This window comes from Salvelinus sp. IW2-2015, linkage group LG18 (assembly GCF_002910315.2).
Source record: "Salvelinus sp. IW2-2015 linkage group LG18, ASM291031v2, whole genome shotgun sequence".
NCBI lineage: Eukaryota > Metazoa > Chordata > Actinopteri > Salmoniformes > Salmonidae > Salvelinus > Salvelinus sp. IW2-2015.
In genome coordinates, this window is record NC_036858.1 from 27,864,055 (window position 1) to 27,888,875 (window position 24,821).

The window sequence follows — 24,821 nt, forward strand, 5'->3', positions numbered from 1 at the left end:
TAGAACTTAGGGAATGATTTGTACCAAATAGAAGATATTCTGGACGAGTTTTGAAGAAGCAGCTAGCTGCTGCGAGTCAGTGCAGTAGCCTCCAGTCAGCTGCTGCTGCGCTCAGCTGATCCAGACATTAGTAGGATCTACGGACTGATWTTTGATAATGGCTTAGGGAAGAGCAATCAATACATACTGTGTCAAACACTTGTGCTCGACACTGCAATCCATGGTAGCGTGGAGAATAACAATACCTTGAGGAAGTTCTTCAGACCATCTTGGACCGTGGCACTTGGAGGCTTTCCAAACAATGTAGCAGCAACTTTCCTTTCAATCCACGACAGCTGAGCCACCTGAACAGAACCAATGTATAACCCCGTTTTAGAACATGGCAAATCAGATTAGCATTTAAACATGGTGGGTAAAGTAGCATTTAATCATGGTGTGTAAAGTAGCATTTAAACATGGTGGGTAATGTAGAATTTAAATCTGCGCTAGTAGTATTTACAATGCATTCGATAAGCATTCAGACCCCTTGACTTTTTACACATTTTATTACGTAACAGCCTTATTTTTAAAAGGATTAAATTACTTGTTTCCCTCATCAATCTACACACAATACCTGATAATGACAAAGCCAAAACAGAAATACCTTATTTATGTACACTACCGTTCAAAAGTTTGGGGTCACTTCGAAATGACCTTGTTATTGAATGAAAAGTACATTTCATGTCCATTAAAATAACAACAAATTGATCAGAAATACAGTGTAGACATTGTCAATGTTGTAAATGACTGTTGTAGGTGGAAACAGCTGATTTTTAATGGAATATCTACGTGCATAGGCGTACAGAGGCCCATTATCAGCAACCATCACTCCTGTGTTCTAACGGCACGTTGTGTTAGCTAATCCAAGTTTATCATTTTAAAAGGCTAATTGATCATTAGAAAACCCTTTTGCAATTATATTTGCACAGCTGAAAACTGTTGTGCTGATTAAAGAAGTAAAAAAAACAGGCCTTCTTTAGACTAGGTGAGTATCTGGAGCATCAGCATTTGTTGGTTCGATTACAGGCTCAATATGGCCAGAAACAAAGAACTTTCTTCTGAAACTCAGTCTATTCTTGTTCTGAGAAATGAAGGCTATTCCATGCGAGAAATTGCCAAGAAACTGAAGATCTCGTACAACGCTGTGTACTACTCCCTACACAGAGCAGCACAAACGGGCTCTAACGAGAATAAAAAGAGGAGTGGGAGGCCCCGGTGCACAACTGAGCAAGAGGACGAGTACATTAGTGTCTAGTTTGAGAAACAGACGCCTCACAAGTCCTCAACTGGCAGCTTCATTAAATAGTACCCGCAAAACACCAGCCTCAACGTCAACAGTGAAGGGGCGACTCCGGGATGCTGGCCTTCTAGGCAGAGTTCCTCTGTCCAGTGTCTGTGTTTTTTTTGCCCATCTTAATCTTTTCTATTTATTGGCAACTCTGCCTAGAAGGCCAGCATCCTGGAGTCGCCTCTTCACTGTTGAAGTTGAGACTGGTGTTTTGCGGGGGATATCAGGGGATATGTCAGGGGAGTAAAGGTGCATTTTTCACTATACAAAGAATCTTCCAAAATACTGCTGCCAAAGCCCTGTCACTCATGATTTGGAGACAATATAATCTACCATAAAAGCAGTTTCTAATCTTAACACACACCAACCCATCATGACAAACAGTGAGAATTAGGGATGTGCATCTTTCCCTTTCAAGACAATTCGATACATGGGCTCCGATACGATACAGGAACGACACGTTTTACTTTGAAATTACTCAGTGTGATTCAGTTTGTTTAGAGAACGAATCGATGCGATTTAATTTGATGCATTACAATTCGATGCACTAACATTTGCCGCATATTTGCCCATTTTAAATTCTAAATTAAAATCTGCTGCTGGTCATGAGCGGGGCCTCTCTGAGCTGACGTCTCTGTGTGTGTGTGTGTGTGTGTGTGTGTGTGTGTGTGTGTGTGTGTGTGTGTGTGTGTAAATGATGTGTGTGTGTGTAAATGAACTTATTCCACATTTTGTTGTGTCAGCCTGAATTCAAAATGGATTAAATCAACAAAAGAATTCACACCCATTTACACACAATACCCCATAATAAGAAAGCAATTTTTTTTAATAGAAATTTTAGCAAATGTATTGAAAATAAAATACAGAAATACTATATTTACATAAGTATTCAACACGAGTCAATACTTTGTAGAAGCACTTTTGGCAGCATTAAGATCTGAGTCTTTCTGGGTCTCTAAGAGTATTGCACGCATGGCTTGCGCAACATTTTTCCATTATTATTTTCAAAATTCGTTGCCGCCTGCTATAGACCACCCTCTGCCRCCAGCTGTGCTCTGGACACCATATGTGAACTGATTGCCCCCCATCTATCTTCAGAGCTCGTGCTGCTAGGTGACCTAAACTGTGACATGCTTAACACCCCAGCCATCCTACAATCTAAGCTTGATGCCCTCAATCTCACACAAATTATCAATGAACCTACCAGGTACCACCCCAAAGCCGTAAACACGGGCACCCTCATAGATATCATCCTAACCAACTTGCCCTCTAAATTCACCTCTGCTGTTTTCAACCAAGACCTCAACGATCACTGCCTCATTGCCTGCATCCGTAATGGGTCAGCGGTCAAACAACCTCCACTCATCACTGTCAAACGGTCCCTGAAACACTTCAGCGAGCAGGCCTTTCTAATCAACCTGGCCCGGGTATCCTGGAAGGATATTGACCTCATCCTGTCAGTAGAGGATGCCTGTTTATTTATTTTTTTAAATGCCTTCCTCACCATCTTAAATAAGCATGCACCATTCAAGAACTTTAGAACCAGGAACAGATATAGCCCTTAGTTCTCTCCAGACCTGACTGCCCTTAACCAACACAAAAACATCCTATGGCGTTCTGCATTAGCATCGAACAGCCCCCGTGATATGCAACTTTTCAGGGAAGCTAGAAACCAATATACACAGGCAGTTAGAAAAGCCAAGGCTAGCTTTTTCAAGCAGAAATTTGCTTCCTGCAACACAAACTCAAAAAAGTTCTGGGACACTGTAAAGTCCATGGAGAATAAGAACACCTCCTCCCAGCTGCCCACTGCACTGAGGATAGGAAACTGTCACCACCGATAAATGCACTATAATTGAGAATTTCAAAAAGCATTTTTCTACGGCTAGCCATGCTTTCCACCTGGCTACCCCTACCCCGGTCAACAGCACTGTACCCCCCACAGCAACTCGCCCAAGCCTTCCCCATTTCTCCTTCTCCCAAATCCAGTCAGCTGATGTTCTGAAAGAGCTGCAAAATCTGGACCCTACAAATCAGCCGGGCTAGACAATCTGGACGCTTTCTTTCTAAAATTATCTGCCGAAATTGTTGCAACCCCTATTACTAGCCTGTTCAACCTCTCTTTCGTGTCGTCTGAGATTCCCAAAGATTGGAAAGCAGCTGCGGTCATCCCCCTCTTCAAAGGGGGGAACACTCTAGACCCAAACTGCTACAGACCTATATCTATCCTACCTTTCTAAAGGCAAAAAAAAAGCCAAGTCAACAAACAGATTACCGACCATRTCGAATACCACCGCACCTTCTCCGCTATGCAATCTGGTTTCAGAGCTGGTCATGGGTGCACCTCAGCCACGCTCATGGTCCTAGACGATATCATAACCGCCATCGATAAGAAACAATACTGTGCAGCCACATTCATTGACCTGGCCAAGGCTTTCGACTCTGTCAATCACCACATCCTCATCGGCAGACTCGACAGCCTTGGTTTCTCAAACGATTGCCTTGCCTGGTTCACCAACTACTTCTCTGATAGAGTTCAGTTTGTCGAATCGGGAGGGCCTGTTGTCCGGGCCTCTGGCAGTCTCTATGGGGGTGCCACAGGGTTCAATTCTTGGGCCGACTCTCTTCTTTGTATACATCAATGATGTCTCTCTTGCTGCTGGTGAGTCTCTGATCCACCTCTACGCAGACGACACCATTCTGTATACTTCTGGCCCTTCTTTGGACACTGTGTTAACTTATTTGGTACAGGGGGGCAGTATTGAGTAGCTTGGATAAATTGGTGCCCAGAGTAAACTGCCTGCTACTCTGTCCTAAAAGCTAGAATATGCATATAATTAGTATATTTGGATAGAAAACACTCTGAAGTTTCTAAAACTGTTTGAATTATGTCTGTGAGTATAACAGAACTCATATGGCAGGCAAAAACCTGAGAAAAAATCCAACCAGGAAGTGGGAAATCTGAGGTTTGTAGTGTTTCAACTCTTTGCCTATCCAAGATACAGTGGAAATGGGGTCATATTGCACTTTCTAAGGCTTCTATTAGATGTCAACAGTCTTTAGAACCTTGTTTGATGCTTCTACTATAAAGGAGGGGTGAATGAGAGAGGATTGAGTCAGAGGTCTGGCAGAGTGCCACGAGCTGGTCATGCGCATTCACATGAGAGGTAGCTTGCGTTCCATTGCATTTCTGAAGACATATGAATTCTCCGGTTGGAACATTATTGAAGATTTATGATAAAAACATCCTAAAGATTGATTCTATACTTAGTTTGACATGTTTCTACGAACTGTAATATGACTTTTCTTCTGAACTTTCGCCTGGACCTGCCAACGRGTCGTCAGTTTGGATGTGTACTAAACGTGCGAACAAAAGGAGGTGTTTGGACATAAATGATGGACTTTATCGAACAAATCAAACATTTGTGGAATTGGGATTCCTGGGAGTGCATTCTGATGAAGATCAAAGGTAAGTGAATATTTATAATGCTATTTCTGACTTTGTTGACTCCACAACATGGCGGATATCTCTTTGGCTTGTTTGGGCTCTGAGCGCTGTACTCAGATTATTGCATGGTGTGCTTTWTCGGTAAAGCTTTTTTGAAATCTGACACAGCAGTTGCATTAAGGAGAAGTTTATCTAAAGTTCCATGCATAACACATGTATTTTCATCAACATTTATAATGAGTATTTCTGTAAATTCATGTGGCTCTCTGCAAAATCACCGGATGTTAAGGAAGCAAAACATTACTGAACGTAACGCGCCAATGTAAACTGAGATTATTGGATATAAATATGAACTTTATCGAACTAAATATACATGTAGTGTAACATGAAGTCCTATGAGTGTCATCTGATGAAGATCATCAAAGGTTAGTGATTCATTTTATCTCTATTTATGCTTTTTGTGACAACTCTCTTTGGCTGGAAAAATGGCTGTGTTTTTCTGTGGCTATGTACTGACCTAACATAATCGTTGGGTGTGCTTTCGTCGTAAAGCCTTTTTGAAATCTGACACGTTGGCTGGATTCACAACAAGTGTAGCTTTAATTTAGTGTATTGCATGTGTGATTTCATGAAAGTTAAATTTTTATAGTAATTTATTTAAATTTGGCGCTCTGCATTTTCCCTGGATGTTGGCCATGCGGGACGCTAGCGTCCCACATATCCCAGAGGTTAACAACCGTTCAGACGAGCTTCAATGCCATACAACTCTCCTTCCGTGGCCTCCAACTGCAAGTAAAACTTAATGAATGCTCTTCAACCGATCGCTGCCTGCACCTGCCCGCCCGTCCAGCATCACTACTCTGGACGGTTCTGACTTAGAATATATGTGGACAACTACAAATACCTAGGTGTCTGGTTAGACTGTAAACTCTCCTTCCAGACTCACATCAAACATCTCCAATCCAAAGTTAAATCTAGAATTGGCTTCCTATTTCGCAACAAAGCATCCTTCTCTCATGCTGCCAAACATACCCTCGTAAAACTGACCATCCTACCGATCCTCGACTTCGGCGATGTCATTTACAAAATAGCCTCCAATACCCTACTCAATAAATTGGATGCAGTCTATCACAGTGCCATCCGTTTTGTCACCAAAGCCCCATATATTACACCCACCACTGCGACCTGTACGCTCTCGTTGGCTGGCCCTCGCTTCATACTCATCGCCAAACCCACTGGCTCCAGGTCATCTACAATACCCTGCTAGGTAAAGTCCCCCCTTATCTCAGCTCGCTGGTCACCATAGCAGCACCCACCTGTAGCACGCGCTCCAGCAGGTATATCTCTCTGGTCACCCCCAAAACCAATTCTTCCTTTGGCCGCCTCTCCTTCCAGTTCTCTGCTGCCAATGACTGGAATGAACTACAAAAATCTCTGAAACTGGAAACACTTATCTCCCTCACTAGCTTTAAGCACCAGCTGTCAGAGCAGCTCACAGATTACTGCACCTGTACATAGCCCATCTATAATTTAGCCCAAACAACTACCGCTTCCCCTACTGTATTTATTTATTTAGCTCCTTTGCACCCCATTATTTCTATCTCTACTTTGCACATTCTTCCACTGCAAATCTACCATTCCAGTGTTTTACTTGCTATATTGTATTTACTTCGCCACCATAGCCTTTTTTTGCCTTTACCTCACCTCATTTGCTCACATTGTATATAGACTTATTTTTCTACTGTATTATTGACTGTATGTTTGTTTTACTCCATGTGTAACTCTGTGTTGTTGTATGTGCCGAACTGCTTTGCTTTATCTTGGCCAGGTCGCAATTGTAAATGAGAACTAGTTCTCAACTTGCCTACCTGGTTAAATAAAGGTTAAAAATAAAAWAAAAWWAAAAAAAGCTCTGTCACATTGGTTGTTGATCCTTTCTAGACAATCATTTTCAGGTCTTGCCATAGATTTTCAAGTAGATTTAAATCAAAACTGTAACTCTGACAATGTTTTTTCAGAAGAAAGTAATATGAGCAAAACATTTTACTGTACCGGCAAGTCGTAAGGTTGAATAGATTTTCTGACCGATGCATGCTACATTTGGATCGGTTTGGAGTCTGCTGACCGATGCAGTCGTATCTTAAACATTTTATTGGGACCGAAGTGAATCGTTACATCCCTATCTCAGGGTTTCCTAAACTAGGTCCTCGGGACCACAAGAGGTGCACATTTTGGTTGTTGCCCTAGCACTACACAGCTGATTCAAATAATCATCAAACTTTGATCATTTGAATCAGCTGTAGAGTGTCAGGACCGAGTTTGGGAAACGCTGCCCTAGTTACACTACACACATCTTGGCACAACACACACACCTCCTTTACCACGAAAACGCGATTACAGCAAAGAGATAATGGTCCTAACGGGAGGGACCTTCTGGGTCAAATGCATTCACTATTCCTTCCTCACCCCATTCATCTTAGAAACATGTAATTGCAGATGTAGCACTTCCTTGACGTCACAGTGGGGAATGTAAACAGTGGATTAATGTCTAACATGAACACAGAGCAGAGAGCCCTTTAAATTCAATTTCACAAAACATTAGTCTGACCCCCCCCTCTTCTGAGAAATAGCCACTCATCTTGGACTGCAGCTAGCTACACATGGGAGGGTATGTGTGTGTGTGTGTGTGTGTGTGTGTGTGTGTGTGTCACATACAGCATAGCACCAGCGGCCCAGCAGGTAGTAAGACATAGGATCCTGTGGTTTCAGCTCAATGGCCTTATCCAAATGATCCTGTGAGAAAGGGAGGGAGGAAACAGAAGAGTACAGACAGCATTCATTCATTAGACCAGACATTCTCCTACGACCTGATCGGTCCTTCTCCACGTACCCAACCACCCAAAACTATTTCACAAATATCTCACACACACACTTACATGAATGTATAAAAAGCTCCTTTCTGTCATGCAACCCTCTCCTTTTCCCTTCCCCCTGTTCCATTTCCACTCTATCGCAAAATCAGTCTCTTTTGCCCTCTCTCCCCTCTCGCTCACTTTGTCTCCCTCCAACTCTCCTCCCCCTCTCTCACTCACTCCCCCTCTCCATACATTGCATGTTCTTCATGTCCGCCCCCCTCTCCCACCGTTCCAAGACTTTGCAGGTAAACAGAGTTTGTGAAGCAACTGACAGGTAAGATAAATGCTGCGTGCGGTTGTCCCAGTCTCTGCCGTTATTCAACCCTTACATCTGAGTGTTAGTGAGTGGAGTTTCCTGCCAATAAGGCTAAGACATGTATAGCAGTCAGTGTATAGAGGCGCTGTCCACAACTGTGTGTATAGGAACACTTTTTACGTTTCATTTGAACAACACCTGACCTAAATAACACAGAGGGTGATTCTGGCTGTCAACTTGTGGTGATGGGAGGACCCTCTAGACGCCGATAGGACTCAACACTGATAGAGACAGACTACAGGGGAGGTTCTGGAAAAGTACAAGCCCTGACCTCAGTTACTCACTTATTATGATTAATTCCACCAATCATTCGGTGTGCCTGCTATCACCTCAGGTGCTACTAATGTACAATGCCTTCAGAAAGTATTCATACCCATTGACTTACACCACATTTTGTTGTGTTACAGCCTGAATTCAACATGGATTCAATATTAATATTTGTTCACCCATTTACATACAATACCCCATTTTGACAAAGTGAAAACGTGTTTAGACATTTTGGCACATTTCTTGCAAATTAAATAGAGCAATGTCTAATTTACATACGCATTCACACCCCTGAGTCGATACATATTAGAATCAACTTAGGCAGCGATTACAGCTGTGAGTCTTTCTGGGTAAGTCTAAGAGCTTTGCACACCTGGATTGTACTGTTTCAACTTCGACATTTTGCGTTCCCAAATTAAACTGCCTCGTACTCAATTCTTGCTCGTACAATATGCATATTATTATTACTATTGGATAGAAAACAATCTCTAGTTTCTAAAACCGTTTGAATTATGTCTGTGGGTGAAACAAAACTCGTTCTGCAGCGAAAATCATGACAGGAACTGCGAAGGTCTGAAAACGATGCTCTGTTCTGAGATCAGTTTAAAACTCTGTATGTGTCCTATGGGTCGACATGAACTGCACCCGCCTCCCCTGGATGTCAGTAACCAATGAGAATTGGAATGGAGTGTCTACGTAGATCTCAGAGCTTATAAAGCTCCAAGGAACGGAGGGACCTCTCTTTTTGTCGTTCGTCATGACGCGAAGCAAGACCTCAGGATGAAATTTTGGAACGCTCAGTTATCGGCCTTAGGATGTATCCGTCTGTAATTTAATTCGATATAGGTGTTAGAAACATCATAACGAAGTTATTTTAAACCGAGTTATATCAGTTTATGCGAGTATATTGCTATTTTCGGAATTTCCTTAGTATTGCATTTTGAGGATTGGGCATGTCTGCTCCACATGGCTATTGTTAGCTGCTAATTCCGAAGTTGAAGACTACGTTTTACAACCAAGCAACGATTATTTTGGACAAAGGACACCTTGCCCAAGATTCTGATGGAAGCTCGTCCAAAAGTAAGAGCTATTTATGYTGTTATTACGTATTTATGTGGAAAAATGTAAAAGTGTTTGGTCGCCATTTTTGCAGGCACTGATCTGGCTGTAACGCACACTGTATGTCTAGTAACGTTAATTTWAAAAATCTAACACAGCGATTGCATTAAGAACTAATTTATCTTTCATTAGCTGTCCAACTTGTATTTTTTAGACAGGTTTATGAATAGTTTTCGATTAGAATAGGTGCTTCACCAAGATGGCGCCGGACAGATTGTTCTAAGTTTTGGCCACTATTCTCATTGTATAACCACGATTTGTGCRGCTAAATATGCACATTTTCGAACAAACTCTATATGCATTGTGTAATATGATGTTATAGGACTGTCATCTGAAGAATTCTGAGAAGGTTAGTGAAAAAAGTTWATATCTTTTGGTGACTTATACTAATCGCTATGTTTTTGCTTGAATCAATGCTGTTGTGATGTTTGCTATTGTGGTAAGCTAATATAACGTTATATTGTGTTTTCGCTGTAAAACACTTAGAAAATCTGAAATATTGTCTGGATACACAAGATCTGTGTCTTTCAATTGCTGTACGCTGTGTATTTTTAAGAAATGTTTTATGATGAGTAATTAGGTAATACACGTTGCTCTCTGTAGTTATTCTAGTCGCTTTGGTGAGTTTTGTCATAGTGGCTGCAATGGTAAACTATGATTTATACCTGAAATATGCACATTTCTCAGGTATAAATAACTTCAGTGTATATTTGGCCTTGAGGTTAGGTTATTGTCATGCTGAAAGGTGAATTTGTCTCCCAGTGTCTGTTGGAAGGCAGACTGAACCAGGTTTCCTCTAGGATTTTGCCTGTCCTTAGCTCTATTCCGTTTCTTTTTATACCCTCCCCCCAAAAACTCCCTAGTCCTTGCCAATGACAAGCATACCCATAACATGATGCAGCCACCACTATGCTTGAAAATATGAAGAGTAGTACTCAGTGATGTGCTGCGTTTGCCCCAAACCTTAACACTTTGTATTCAGGTCCTAAAGTGAATTTCTTTGCCAAATTTTTTGCATTTACTTTAGTACCTTACAGCAAACAGGATGCATGTTTTGGAATATGTTTATTCGGTACAGGCTTCCTTCTTTTACTCTGTTATTTAGGTTAGTATTGTTGAATAACTACAATGTTTCGCCATCTTCAGTTTTTTCCTATCACGGCCATTAGCTCTAACTGTATTAAAGTCACCATTGGGCCTCATGGCGAAATCCCTGAGCGGTTTCCTTCCTCTCCGGGCAAATGAGTTTGGAAGGACACCTGTACGTTTGTAGTGACTGGGTGTATTGATACACCATCCAGTGTAATTAATAACTTTACCATGCTCAATGGGATATTCAATGTCTACTTTTTTTTAAATGTATTTATTATCTACCAATAGGTGCTCTTCTTTGCGAGGCACTGGAAAACCACCCTGGTCTTTGTGCTTGAATCTGTGTTTGAAATTCAGTTCTCGACTGAGGGACCTTACAGATAATTGTATGTGTGGGGTAGAGAGACGAGGTAGTCATTCAAAAATCATGCAATTTATGTGGCTTGTTAAGCACATTTTTACCCCTAAAGCTTATTTAGGCTTGCCACAACAAGGGGTTTGAATTCTTATCAACTCAAGACATTTCAGCTTTTCATTTTTAATGAATTCGTAAAAATGTCAACAAAACATAATTCCACTCTGACATTATGGGGTATCGTGTGTAGGCAGTGACACAAAATCTTAAATGTAATCCATTTTAAATTCAGGCTGTAACACAAGAGCATGTGGAAAAAGTCAAGGGTTGTGAATACTTTCTGAAGGCACAGTAGGTAAGGTCTGACATGGTTCAAATACACAAAACAAACACTTGAATCGGTGACCACATGAAAATATAGCTTTGTGTGTAGATGGTGTCAGAAAATCACTTACTTTGAAGATGTAGCCATTCTTTATCCTGTTCTGCACAGTCTCATACTCTGTCATGATGCCACACATTATGGCGTACCTAGAGAATAGGTATGTGCACGGTTATTCAAACACCTGAAAAGAGGTTAGTATTCAAATACTTGTGTAAGTAGGCTATTCATTTTTGCGAGGCCAAAAAACTATAGGCCTAACACTGAAAAGGCTTTTTCTAAATGTAATTAAAATATCCATGTGACATTGTTACATACTACAAGGATAATGTACCATAATATTTCTAATTATTAATTTAATAAAACAACAAACTTTTCAATGTAGTTTTTATGAGATGTGCCCCATAAAAAGACCGGCAGTTGACCAGTAACGTTAGCCTTCACGAGTGTAGCTTGTTGTTTATGTTGGCCAATCAAAGCYGAAAGGAGGCTCAATGTGTAGCAAGTGTTCAGTCTTATTAATAAAAACGACAATACTATATGTTGTAATGTTAACTACTTCGATAAAGCACGCCCAGGCTACGTTTCTCCAACAGGAGTCAGGCATGATGCAGAGCAGGGAGGGGAGGGGTTGGGGTGGTTGCCTCACTTACACCACCCATTTCCTGGATCACTAGCCACATCTCAACCTAGAAGGCGCTGGAAGCCAACACTCAATCTCCCAGACAAGCTCCTCACTAAACAACTTGAAGGAGAGATAAGATATGCAGCTTTGCCTCTTTTCCCTTGTTCTCGCTCCCAATTAAAGCTACAGTCTAAGCTTTAGGAAGCTGTTCGATAGTCATTTAAATTATAGATGTGTACCCAGTGTATAGCGTCAAAATATAGTTAAAGCGATCACTTGGATGTCATGGATTATCAGTCCAAAACAAGTGGAGGGGCTGGTGTTCTGTTTTCAGAATCCCAGAATGCAGCTTTAATATACAGGGAACAAGGAAGAGGCTAAATGAAACAGTTGGGTCCGTACAGTGGAAGACTGTGTTTTTACCCCAGTCTGTAGCCTGTGGGTTTGGAGAAAAGAAGAATGAGGTGATCAAAGTCCTTTCACCACAAGGCCTCTAATCCTGATGGTACTCACAGCGGGACACAAACACTACAAAGGATCAAGGGGGTGAAAAGGTCACCTGACAGTGAAGAGGGTGGTACTGATGGTAGATGGGGATGTGTGTGTGTTAGTGAAGGGTGTCTGGTAGCATGTGAAAGCCTTTTTAGGCAGGCCATGAAATAGAGACTCTCTCTTGCTGGGCTTTAATCCGATGAAATGACGCAGGCATAGCGTACTACTTAACCGGATTGCAGCTCCTAAAGAAAACAGTGAAAAACTTACCGGGTTATCTAGTGTGTTGTGCCAACTACCAATGTTAAATTATGTTACCTGATTAGCAGGAAACTAGAAGGATTTTGTGTATGATCTGTGTAAGTACCAATATAATATGCTCCATGTGATTTATACATGTACAGTGCATTCGGAAAGTATTCAGACCCCTTGACTTTCCACATTGTTACTTTACAGCCTTATTCTATAATTGATTAAAATAAATACCATAATGAAAGCAAAAACAGGTTTAGAAATGTTTGCAAATTCATTACAAATAAAAACAGAAATAACTTATAGTATTCAGACAACAATTCCTCAATCTACACACAATACCCTATAATGACAAAGCAAAAAACAGTTTTTAGAAATGTTAACAAAAAAAAAAACACATACCTTATTTACATAAATATTCAGAGCCTTTGCTATGAGAATCGAAATTGAGCTCAGGTGCATCCTGTTTCCATTGATCATCCTTGAGATGTTTCTACAACCTGATTGGAGTTCACCTGTGGTAAATTCAATTGATTGGACATGATTTGGAAAGGCACACACCTGTCCATAAGGTCCCACAGTTGACAGTGCATGTCAGAGCTTGAACCAAGCCATGAGGTGGAAGGAATTGTCCGTAGAGCTCCGAGACAGGTTTGTGTCAAGGCACAGATCTGGCGAAGGGTAGAACACAGCGGCCTCCATCATTCTTAAAACGGGAGAAGTTTGGAACCACCAAGACTCTTCCTAGAGCAAACAAAGCAATTGGGGGGGGGGCATTGGTCAGGGAGGTGACCAAGAACCTGATGGTCACGTCAGGATGAAACCTGGCACCATCCCTACGGTGAAGCATGGTGGTGGCAGCATCATGCTGTGGAGATGTTTTTCAGCGGCAGGGACTGGGAGACTAGTCAGGCTCGAGGGAAAGATGAATGGAGCAATGTACAGAGAGATCCTTGATGAAAACCTGATCCAGAGCACTCAGGACTTCAGACTGGGACGAAGGTTCACCTTACAACAGGACAACAACCCTAAGCATACAGCCAAAACAACACAGGAGTGACTTCGGGACAAGTCTGAATGTCCTTGAGTGGCACAGCCAGAGCCCGGACTTGAGCTCGATCGAACATCTCTGGAGAGACCTGAAAATAGCTGTGCAGCAATGTTCTCTATCCAACCTGACAGAGCTTGAGAGGATCTACAGAGAAGAATGGGAGAAACTCCCCAAATACAGGTGGGCCAAGCTTGTAGTGTCATACCCAAGAAGACCGAAGCTCTAATTGCTGCCAAAGGTGATTCAACAAAGTACTGAGTAAAGGGTCTGAATACTTATGTAAATGTGTTATCCTTTTTTTACTTAATAGATTTGCAAAATTTTRTAAAAACCCTGTTTTTGCTTTGCTATTATGGGTGTTGTGTGTAGATTGATGAGGGAAAAAAACAATGGTATTCATTTGAGAATGAGGCTGTAACGTAACAAAATGTGGAAAAAGTCAAGGGGTCTGAATACTTTCTGAATGCACTGTATGTGCTTGGCCTATAAGCCACCTATTCAAATAAGACAAAGAGAAGTCAAGTGCCACCCACACCACACTCAAGATAACCTTTGTCTATTCTCTGCCAAAGCATTGGTGGGCGAGTTGTATATAACTGTAACAAAAAGGTGCTTGTTTATGTTCTAATGGCAGTGCAAGGTGCGGCCACACCACTGCTGGTTGGCGCTCGATGAGTGGGGAGCTCCACAATACCACAGGAGCAGAGATCCTATCTGCAGCTTTTAGCCGACTGGCTTCCAATGAAAACATTCTGCTGTGTGATTATGAGCTTTAGCAAGTTCTGCACCACCGACCGGCTAGCTACCCCTTATGAAGAAACACGTCAGTGGATGGATGATAACTGGGTTGTTCCGACTTCCAACATGGTGTGAATTATTACATGTAACTGGAGTTGAATCAACAGTGACCACAGCTGGACTAAGTGAGACCATTGATAACAATGGCCTGATGATTCCAGTTGCACTGGCCCTTATATTCTTATTGAAGGTAAACTGGACCTAATCCTCCAACTATTAAGGTTAGGGGATGTAAAGAAGTCTGACAGTTAGTATGACAATATCTAGGGAGCCACCTGGGAAACACCTTTCAGAGCCAACATAACCCATTTATAACACATTCAACAAGCAATACATTTAGCATTTCATAACGGTTTATGTCAATAACTGCAAGTTGATGTAGTGACAGTGAATAAAAAGCCTGCAAGGAGCAGTGTGTAACCGCCTAGAATAAACCATTCAGAGAAAATTATAGCTTTAAGTAGAAATGTACACAAGCGATCGTCAGGAGTGCAAACACCGTAGGGAAAAAATCTTGTCCAAGTTTATTGGTCACGTATATCCATTTGTAGATGTTATTGCAGGTGCAGCGAAATGCTTGTGTTTCTTGCTCTAACAGTGCAGTAATAACTAGCAAAAAATAATAAAACAATACACTGGTGATGTGCGGGTTGACTCAACCTGCAGTTCCTGTGGTTATATCCGCGGGGCGGATGAATTTAGGGTCATAAAATGTTGTGTGGATGAATGTACCATTGTTGTGCAATTTATAGCTATAGGCTACATTGAGGTTTTTCTTTCATTATTTTAGGCTATCTGGCATTAGTACGTAGGCTAAGCCAAAGCTTACGTGCGGCAAATAGACTAGACGGCAATTGCCAAATGCTTTTTGGAATGGGCAGAACAAGTTAACTGCGATTCACAGAGGCAAAAAGGACAATGTGTCTGTGGTATTAAGTTGATTTCAATAAGAGAAAACCTGCAAAATGGAGAGTTACAAATAAAGAGAAAGGAAAAGTATTGTTTGGGAAAGATTTGGTGAAGTTGTAAAAGAGGATGATAGCAGTGCCGGCTATGCCATGTGTGATGATTGTGAAGCACTACACAAATTTTACAGTCACAAGACAGTGACTTCAAATAGACTTATGGCACATCCAGGGAACAGTAGCTTACTGTTCAGATGGTTAAATGGAAACTGAAATCTGGACACTGACTGTAGGTCCTTAATCTCTATATCCTTCATATTTACTCCTGTTTGAATTAAGCATCTCTTTCAGTAAAATGATACACCAAATGTATGCACATATTTCACGCACGAACAAGAGTGGGAAAAAAACATGATTTCTTTCTTTCAGCGCCTTGAGAGAATGTGAATGCAATTAGATACCATCTGCAGAGGCCCTGTTTTTAAATCAGCATCATAAAGCTGATAGTATTTTTCAACCACATAAAATATGCATCCAAGCCGAACTGAAATCTTAACAGAATTTTTTTGGGGGACATTTTCACAGCTTTCACAACCGGTCAAACTGATGTAATTTGGAAATTATGTACAGAAAATATTAAAACTTTTTTGTTGTTGTTGCATTTTCTCCRCGGGACCCTAAACATATTTTCTCCGCAAAATAAGTAGAAATGACAGAACTTTACTTTTGTCAACTAGATTAAAGCATTCATTCAATTGATTTATGACATTCTGGTGAGCAAGAGTTTATTTAGTCTTCTCGCGCAACATACAATGACAGAAGAGAAACGGCGTGTATCTAATTACAGCGGAGTTGACTTAGAAACAGCATACCAAAATCTCTGAAATTATAAGTAGAAACCTAAGCTACATGACTCAACAAAAAAAAGAAAAGAAAATCATTCAGCCGTCTTTGACTGTAGCCTACAGCGCATGTTCTATACTAGCAGGTTAGGGTCYGGTGCGGGCCTCAGATTTTCACTATCACATTAAGGCGGAAGGTTGCAAATGGGTTATTAGCAATTGCGGGCTGGTGCAGGTGAACAAACAGCACCACAATAATACACACAAAATTCATAAAACGTAAAGATATTAAGAAATATCAAAATGAGCAATGTCAGAGACCGGAACATAAACACATATACATATGTAGACAGTGCACAAAATATTTGGAACACCTTCCTAATATTGAGTTGTACACCCCAACCCACGATTGCCCTCAGAAGAGCCCATTACTCTTTTCAAAAGTTCTTCAAGCTCTGTCAAGATCATGGCTAGACAGCAATTCTTGCCATATATTTTCAAGTAGATTTAATATTCACTGTCTTCTTGGTAAGCAACATCCAGCGTAGATTTGGCCTGTGTTGTAGGTTATTGTCCTGCTAAAAGGTGAATTCCTCTCCCAGTCTTGGTGTAAAGCAGACTGAAGCAGGTTTTCTAGTTTTTATCCTGTATTCCTTTGCTGTATTTTTTCCAGTATTACTTTAGTGACTTGTTGCACATTGTGTATTTGTATTCTTCTTTTCACTCTGTCGTCATTTCGTTCATAATTTGTAGAGTCACTACAATGTTGTTGATCCATCCTCAGTTTTAAAAATCCATTCAAATTACAGGTTGTAATGCAACAACAAATTAGGAAAAACTCAATGAACAACGGAACGACTTGATTAGCTAGCTACATAGTTGTCTTTGCTGTCTTTGTATCCAAGATAATTGTGTAGTTTAGAGTAATTATCGAGGTTACCTAGCCAGCTACACTTTCAAACAAAGTCAACAACGCAGCCACTGCTAGCTAGCCAACTTCACCAGCCAGCAGTACTATATCATTTTAGTCAATAGATTTTTTGCAACGTAAGCTTAACTTTCTGAACATTCGAGACGTGTAGTCCACTTGTCATTCCAATCTCCTTTGCATTAGCGTAGCCTCTTCTGTAGCCTGTCAACTATGTGTCTGTCTATCCCTCTTCTCTCCTCTCTGCACAGACCATACAAACGCTTCACACCGCGTGGCCGCCGCCACTCTAACCTGGTGGTCCCAGCGCGCACGACCCACGTGGAGTTCCAGGTCTCCGGCAGCCTCTGGAACTGCCGATCTGCGGCCAACAAGGCAGAGTTCCATCCCAGCCTATGCTTCCCTCCAGTCCCTCGACTTCTTGGCACTGACGGAAACATGGATTACCACTGATAACACTGCTACTCCTACTGCTCTCTCCTCGTCTGCCCACGTGTTCTCGCACACCCGAGAGCTTCTGGTCAGCGGGGTGGTGGCACTGGGATCCTCATCTCTCCCAAGTGGACATTCTCTCTTTCTCCCCTGACCCATCTGTCTATCGCCTCCTTTGAATTCCATGCTGTCACAGTTACCAGCCCTTTCAAGCTTAACATCCTTATCATTTATCGCCTCCAGGTTCCCTTGGAGAGTTCAAATGAGCTTGACGCCCTGATAAGTTCCTTTCCTGAGGATGGCTCACTCTCACAGTTCTGGGTGACTTTAACCTCCCCACGTCTACCTTTGACTCATTCCTCTCTGGCTCCTCTTTCCACTCCTCTCTCTTTTGACCTCACCCTCTCACCTTCCCCCCTACTCACAAGGCAGGCAATATGCTTGACCTCATCTTTACTAGATGCTGTTCTTCCACTAATCTCTTGCAACTCCCCTCCAAGTCTCCGACCACTACCTTGTATCCTTTTCCCTCTCGCTCTCATCCAACACTTCCCACACTGCCCTACTCGGAGTGGTATCGCGCCGTCCCAACCTTCGCTCTCTCTCCCCCGCTACTCTCTCCTCTTCCATCCTATCATCTCTTCCCTCTGCTCAAACCTTCTCCAACCTATCTCCTGATTCTGCTCCTCAACCCTCCTCTCCTCCCTTTTTGCATCCTTTGACTCTCTATGTCCCCTATCCTCCAGGCGGCTCGGTCCTCCCTCCTGCTCCGTGGCTCGACGACTCATTGCGAGCTCACAGAACAGGGCTCCGGGCAGCCGAGGCGAAATGGAGGAAAACTCGCCTCCCTGCGGACTGGCATCCTTTCACTCCCTCCTATCTACATTCTCCTCTTCTGTCTCTGCTGCTAAAGCCACTTTCTACCACTCTAAATTCCAAGCATCTACCTCTAACCCTAGGAAGCTCTTTGCACCTTCTCCTCCCTCCTGAATCTCCTCCTCCCCCTCCTCTCCTTTCTGCGGATGGACTTCGTCAACCATTTTGTAAAGAAGGTCGACGACATCCGATCCTCGTTTGCTAAGTCAAACGACACCGCTGGTTCTGCTCACACTGCCCTACCCTGTTCTTTGACCTCTTTCTCCTCTTCTCTCCAGATGAAATCTCGCGTCTTGTGACGGCCGGCCGCCCAACACCTGCCCGCTTGACCTATCCCCTCCTCTCTTCTCCAGACCATTTCCGGAGACCTTCTCCCTTACCTCACTCGCTCATCAACTCATCCTTGACGCTGGCTACGTCCCTTCCGTCTTCAAGAGAGCGAGAGTTGCACCCCTTCTGAAAAAACCTACACTCGATCCCTCCGATGTCAACAACTACACCAGTATCCCTTCTTTCTTTCTCTCCAAACTCTTGAACGTGCGTCCTCTGGCCAGCTCTCCTGCTATCTCTCTCAGAATGACCTTCTTGATCCAATCAGTCAGGTTTCAAGAATAGTCATTCAACTGAGACTGTCTTCTCTGTGTCACGGAGGCGCTCCGCACTGCTAAAGCTAACTCTCTCTCCTCTGCTCTCATCCTTCTAGACCTATCGGCTGCCTTTGATACTGTGAACCATCAGATCCTCCTCTCCACCTCTCCGAGTTGGGCATCTCCGGCGCGCCCACGCTTGGATTGCGTCCTACCTGACAGGTCCTCCTACCAGTGGCGTGGCGAGAATCTGTCTCCGCACCACGTGCTTCCCACTGGTGTCCCCAGGGCTCTGTTCTAGGCCCTCTCATATCTCGCTATACACAAGTCACTTGCTCTGTCATATCCTCACAGGTCTCTCCTATCATTGCTATGCAGACGACACACAATTATCTTCTCCTTTCCCCCTTCTGTAAACCAGGTGGCGAATCGCATCTCTGCATGTCTGGCAGACTATTCAGTGTGGATGACGGATCACCACCTCAAGCTGAACCTCGCAAGACGGAGCTGCTCTTCCTCCCGGGGAAGGACTGCCCGTTCCATGATCTCGCCATCACGTTGACAACTCCATGTGTCCTCCTCCCAGAGTGCTAAGACCTTGGCGTGATCTGGACAACACCCTGTCGTTCTCAACTAACATCAAGGCGGTGACCCGTTCCTGTAGGTTTTGCTCTACAACATTCGCAGGATACGACCCTGCCTCACACAGGAAGCGGCGCAGGTCCTAATCCAGGCACTTGTCATCTCCCGTCTGGATTACTGCAACTCGCTGTTGGCTGGTCTCCCTGCCTGTGCATTAAACCCCTACAACTCATCCAGAACGCCGCAGCCCGTCTGGTGTTCAACCTTCCCAAGTTCTCTCACGTCACCCGCTCCTCCGCTCTCTCCACTGGCTTCCAGTTGAAGCTCGCATCCTACAAGAACCATGGTGCTTGCCTACGGAGCTGTGAGGGGAACGGCACTCCGTACCTTCAGGCTCTGATCAGGCCCTACACCCAAACAAGGGCACTGCGTTCATCCACCTCCTGGCCTGCTCGCTCCCTACCTCTGAGGAAGTACAGTTCCCGCTCAGCCCAGTCAAAACTGTTCGCTGCTCTGGCACCCAATGGTGGAACAAACTCCCTCACGACGCCAGGTCAGCGGAGTCAATCACCACCTTCCGGAGACACCTGAACCCACACCTCTTTAAGGAATACCTAGGATAGGATAAAGTAATCCTTCTACCCCCCCCATTAAAAGAGTTAGATGCACTATTGATAAGTGGTTGTTCCACTGGATCATAAGGTGATGCACAATTTGTAAGTCGCTCTGGATAGAGGCGTCTGCTAAATGACTTAATGTAAATGTAAATGTAATACATTTCAAGCACTGTAGAGATCAAGTAAGCCAGAAATAAAAAAAAAAACTTAACCTGACCCAACTATTCTCCTCCCGGCTTTCGCAGATTTTTCCATTACTCTCCTGAAGTTGCTGGTTATAGGCTACATGAGGAGTCAGCAACCTTTCTCATGTGGAATGCCAATTTATCTTACTATTTCTACCAATCTGAGTGCCAGTTAGGGTTTTCATATGCACATTTTCGTGGAAAAGGTTAATTCATAATGTGGTTAATAAATGTTTTATCTAAATCTAAATGAAAATGACAAATCTAAAAAGTAATTATATTTCCAACTATGTAYAAATAGCCTATAAAGCCAACAAATAAAACAATTGCAGCCTGCAAGTAGAATACAAAATAAATAAAATTGGCTATTTTTTCTTTTATTTAACTAGTCAAGTCAGTTAAGAACAAATTCTTATTTACAATGACGGCCTACCCCAGCTAAACCCGGATGACGCTGGGCCAATTGTGCGCCGCCCTARGGCTATGCATGGCCTGTCTGCAACTTGAAACATTGTATCAACTATTAACTTGGGTCTGGCCCYAAGCTGTGGGAGCAAACTTGCAACATTGTATAAAATATTCTGGCCCTCAGAGTTTCCAGCACCAGTGAGCTCTGGGACAGACACAGCTGTAGGCTATTTGAGCAAGGGATAAGAAGTAATCATTTTATGATGTTTCCACTGGATGAGAGCATGACATTTTTCCCCTTCACACTGAGTGGTTATCGAAAAGGAGAGCTGGAAATATTTTTCAAATACATTGAGGAACTATTGTCATTCTCAGTGGATGTAAAAACAGACTTTGTTTCCTTGCTGTTTGTGGTGAAAAAAAGAAGCTCCACAGCTCATTAGTGGTGGTGCGTTAAGCCAATCAGAAATACCATCAGATCCACAAATGGGCACATTTATATGCCTACATTTGCATGCAGGCCAAGTAGCCTGTAGGCCCGACTTCTATGTGGGCATCCTTACTCAACATGACAGGAGCGCTGCAAAAGACAACGACTAAATTGACAAAACTCGTAAATGGAACTAAATAAACTAAAACGTGTTTCTCACAAGTGTAGCATAGGTTGTGGCTCTGCAAACAACGTGTCCACTCCGAAAATTAGAATGGTAAAAGACTGGAATAAATAATAATATATTGAATGCAATTTTAACCTTAACCCTAAACACCCTAGAAATAGCATTTGACCTTGTGGGGACTAACAAAATGTCAGAAAATTTGTCAAATTTTTGTTTGTTTACTAATCTTCTGGGGACTTCAAGGTCCCCACAAGCATAGTTAAAACACACACACACCTCAAGTAGGTRTTAACACTAGCCTCTGTTTACCTAGTTCACTTCAATGTGCTTGTACATTGCAAACGTTCTAAATTGACATAGTACCAAGCCATAAGTTACATAACTTTAGGGTTACAAACTAATTGAGTTTCCCATCTAGGATTGGACCATAGGTTTAAGACGATGTATGTGTAGTGTATGGCTAGAGTGAAAAAGACTCACCACTGATGACTTTCGGCACACATAGYGTTCAGCTTTACGGCTTCCTCTCCAACTTTCTTCCCTGAGGGGAGAGAAGGAGGAAATMAATAAAGTTACTGCAGGATAACGCGAGCTCAGTATACACAATACCGGAAGCACATGTTTGTTCACGACATATACAGTATATACAAATGTATTAGGCATATATACAGTGCCTTCGGGAAAGTATTCAGACTTTTTACACATTTTGTTACGTCACAGCATTATTCTAAAATTMATATAATTGTATTTGTGGAGTTTCTCCCATTCTTCTCTGTAGATCCTCTCAAGCTCGGTCAGGTTGGAAGGGGAGAATTGCTGCACAGCTATTTTTCAGGGTGTCATCACCCAGAAGTTTGTTCCGATTTATGCTGGAGTTAAGTCGGGTCTGGTTCTGGGCAGCTCAAGGTTATTTTCAGTAAATTTGTCGAGACCACTAGGCCTGTGTGTGTTGGAGCTATTGTCCTGATTGGAAGAGTGAATCTTTGCCAAGTGAGGATCTGAGCGGTCTGGATGTTTTATCAAGTTATCTCTGTTACTTTGCTCGTTTCATCTTTGCGTCGATCCCGACTTGTCTCCCAGATCATGTGCTAGAAGGAATTCCACAGGTGATGCTGCACCATCATCCTTCCCGTAGGGATGGTGCAGGTTCCTCCCAGACGTGAACTTGGCACTCAGGACAAAGAGTTTAATAGTTTCAGTTCATGACAACAGAGAGAATCTTGTTTCTCATGGTCTGGGAGTCCTTTAGGTGCCTTTTGGCAACTCAATCGCAGGCTGCTATGTGGCCTTTTTACTAGAGGAAGAGGTTACTAATCTGGCCACTTTACCTACAAAGGCCTGATTGGTGGAGTTCTGCAGAGATGGGAGAACATTCGAGAAGGACACCATTCTCGAGGAAATCGTACCTCTAAAGAGTCACATCAGGCTCTTGGTCACCTCCTGACAAGGCCCTTCTCCTCCGATTGCTCAGTTTGGCCAGGTGGCTAGTTCCAAGAATGGTCTTGGTGTTCCAAACTTCTTCTTTTAAGAATGATGGAGGCCACTGTATTCTCGGGACCTTCAATGCCCAAGCTTTTTTTTGGGGTTGTGACTATTTCAGATATAGTGCTCGAACAATCATGTTCTGCGGAGCTCTATGGACAATTCCTTCGACCTCATGGCTTGGTTTTTGCTCTGACATGCAGTCAACTGTGGCACATTATATAGACAGGTGTGTGCCTTTCCAAATCATGTCCAATCAATTGAATTTACCACAGGTGGACTCCAAATCAAGTTGTAGAAACATCATAAGGACGATCAACGGAAACAGGATGTACCCGAGCTCAATTTTGAGTGTCATAGCAAAGGGTCTGAATACTTGTTTTTATTTTTTACGTTTCTAAAAACCTGTTTTTGCTTTGTCATTATGGGGTATTGTGTGTAGATTGAGTCGTAAAAATGTGTATTTAATCCATTTACGCKTGTAACGTAAAAWWWWTTGGAAAAAGTAAAAGGGTCTGAATAATTTCTTGAATGCACTGTATGAGCGCAGAAAAGATCATGCTGCAGGCAGCATAGAGAAGAACTGATAATTGATTGCATGGCGCAAGAACAAATGCAATGAATTTATTATTTAATGTTATCGAGAAATCTTTGTAGAACCAAAACATGCACACAGCCTTTGCTCAACAAACTTGAACACAAATCATTTGGGTTGCTGCAGTTTGCGAATGATATTGTGCTTATCACCCTCACGGCAGTCAAGCAATGCATTCCACCAAGAGTCGTTCACAATGTAGTCCGGTTGCGGCCACAACRAGACCTCGGTTCAAATGTATCAATAAATAATCTGATTTGTATGCCTAGCAATTACCACAATCTACATTGTTTAAAGCATACTTTTACACAAGTCTCAGTCAGAAATGACAGCTTCACCAAGCCCCTCTCCGCCCTAACAAATAGGAGTCGTTGTCCCAAAAGCGTCAAAGCAGGCAACAAGCTTAGGTCCAAAATAAGCCCCATAGAAAGGCATTGGACTTATTTTGGACAGATTTTGGCGAGAGTGAAACCTCTCACATCACCATGAGCAGAAAGGAAGAGGCGAACAACATGAAAAACAGAGGCTTGTAGAATCATGACTCTTTTGAGTTTTCAGTTAAATCGTTCGTTGGTAGGGGGTCCTGCGTGCTCTGGACTCAAATGAACGAAATTAGTCAAAATATTTATTTTGACTGAACGAGRCAAAAAGTCAGTAACAAGAGCCAAACTCCCCATCACTAGAAGCCAGGGGAAGTTCAATGGCAGAAATCAGRTAGAGGGGTGGAAACCCAGTGACGCCTCGCAACACGTCAAACAAATCACATGCTTTGCTTGGGCGGAGCTCCAAGGGTGCTCACCAGACCAGTGCCGTAGCAGCAACAGTGCGTGCAGACTAAAAATGTTAACCAAATAAGCACTGGTGACAAAACCAATGTGCTGCAAACGTTCTAAAATGTTTTTGCAGCAAAGCTGCAGCAAGAAGGGAGAAATGGTATACAATGCTGGAGTGATTATTTGGCTGTGCAGGCTAGCATGAGGGACAAGAAGTAGCTAGCCACAATGAAGCTTGTTTTGAGAAAAGTCAGATATACCAATGTAGCATACAAGGTTAACTCAGCAAAAAAAGAAACGTCCTTTTTTCACGACCCTGTCTTTCAAAGATAATTCGTAAAAATCCAAATAACTTCACAGATCTTCATTGTAAAGGGTTTAAACACTGTTTCCCATGCTTGTTCAATAAACCATAAACAGTTAATGAACATGCACCTGTGGAACGGTCATTAAGACACTAACAGCTTACAGGCAATTAAGGTCACAGTTAAGAAAACCTAGGACACTAAACAGGCCTTTCTACGGACTCTGAAAAACACCAAAAGAAAGATGC

At 42.6% G+C, this 24,821-nt stretch overlaps 1 protein-coding gene across 1 annotated transcript in view; it reads right to left on the reverse strand.

The window, feature by feature from the left end:
• Window positions 1–24,821, reverse strand: part of LOC111978416 (regulator of microtubule dynamics protein 2) — a 91,590-nt gene that overhangs the window by 6,992 nt on the left and 59,777 nt on the right. Inside the window, 4 exon segments of the mRNA XM_024008476.2 lie at window positions 246–344; window positions 7,491–7,568; window positions 11,295–11,370; window positions 21,899–21,959. Coding sequence (XP_023864244.2) covers window positions 246–344; window positions 7,491–7,568; window positions 11,295–11,370; window positions 21,899–21,959 — 314 coding nt within the window.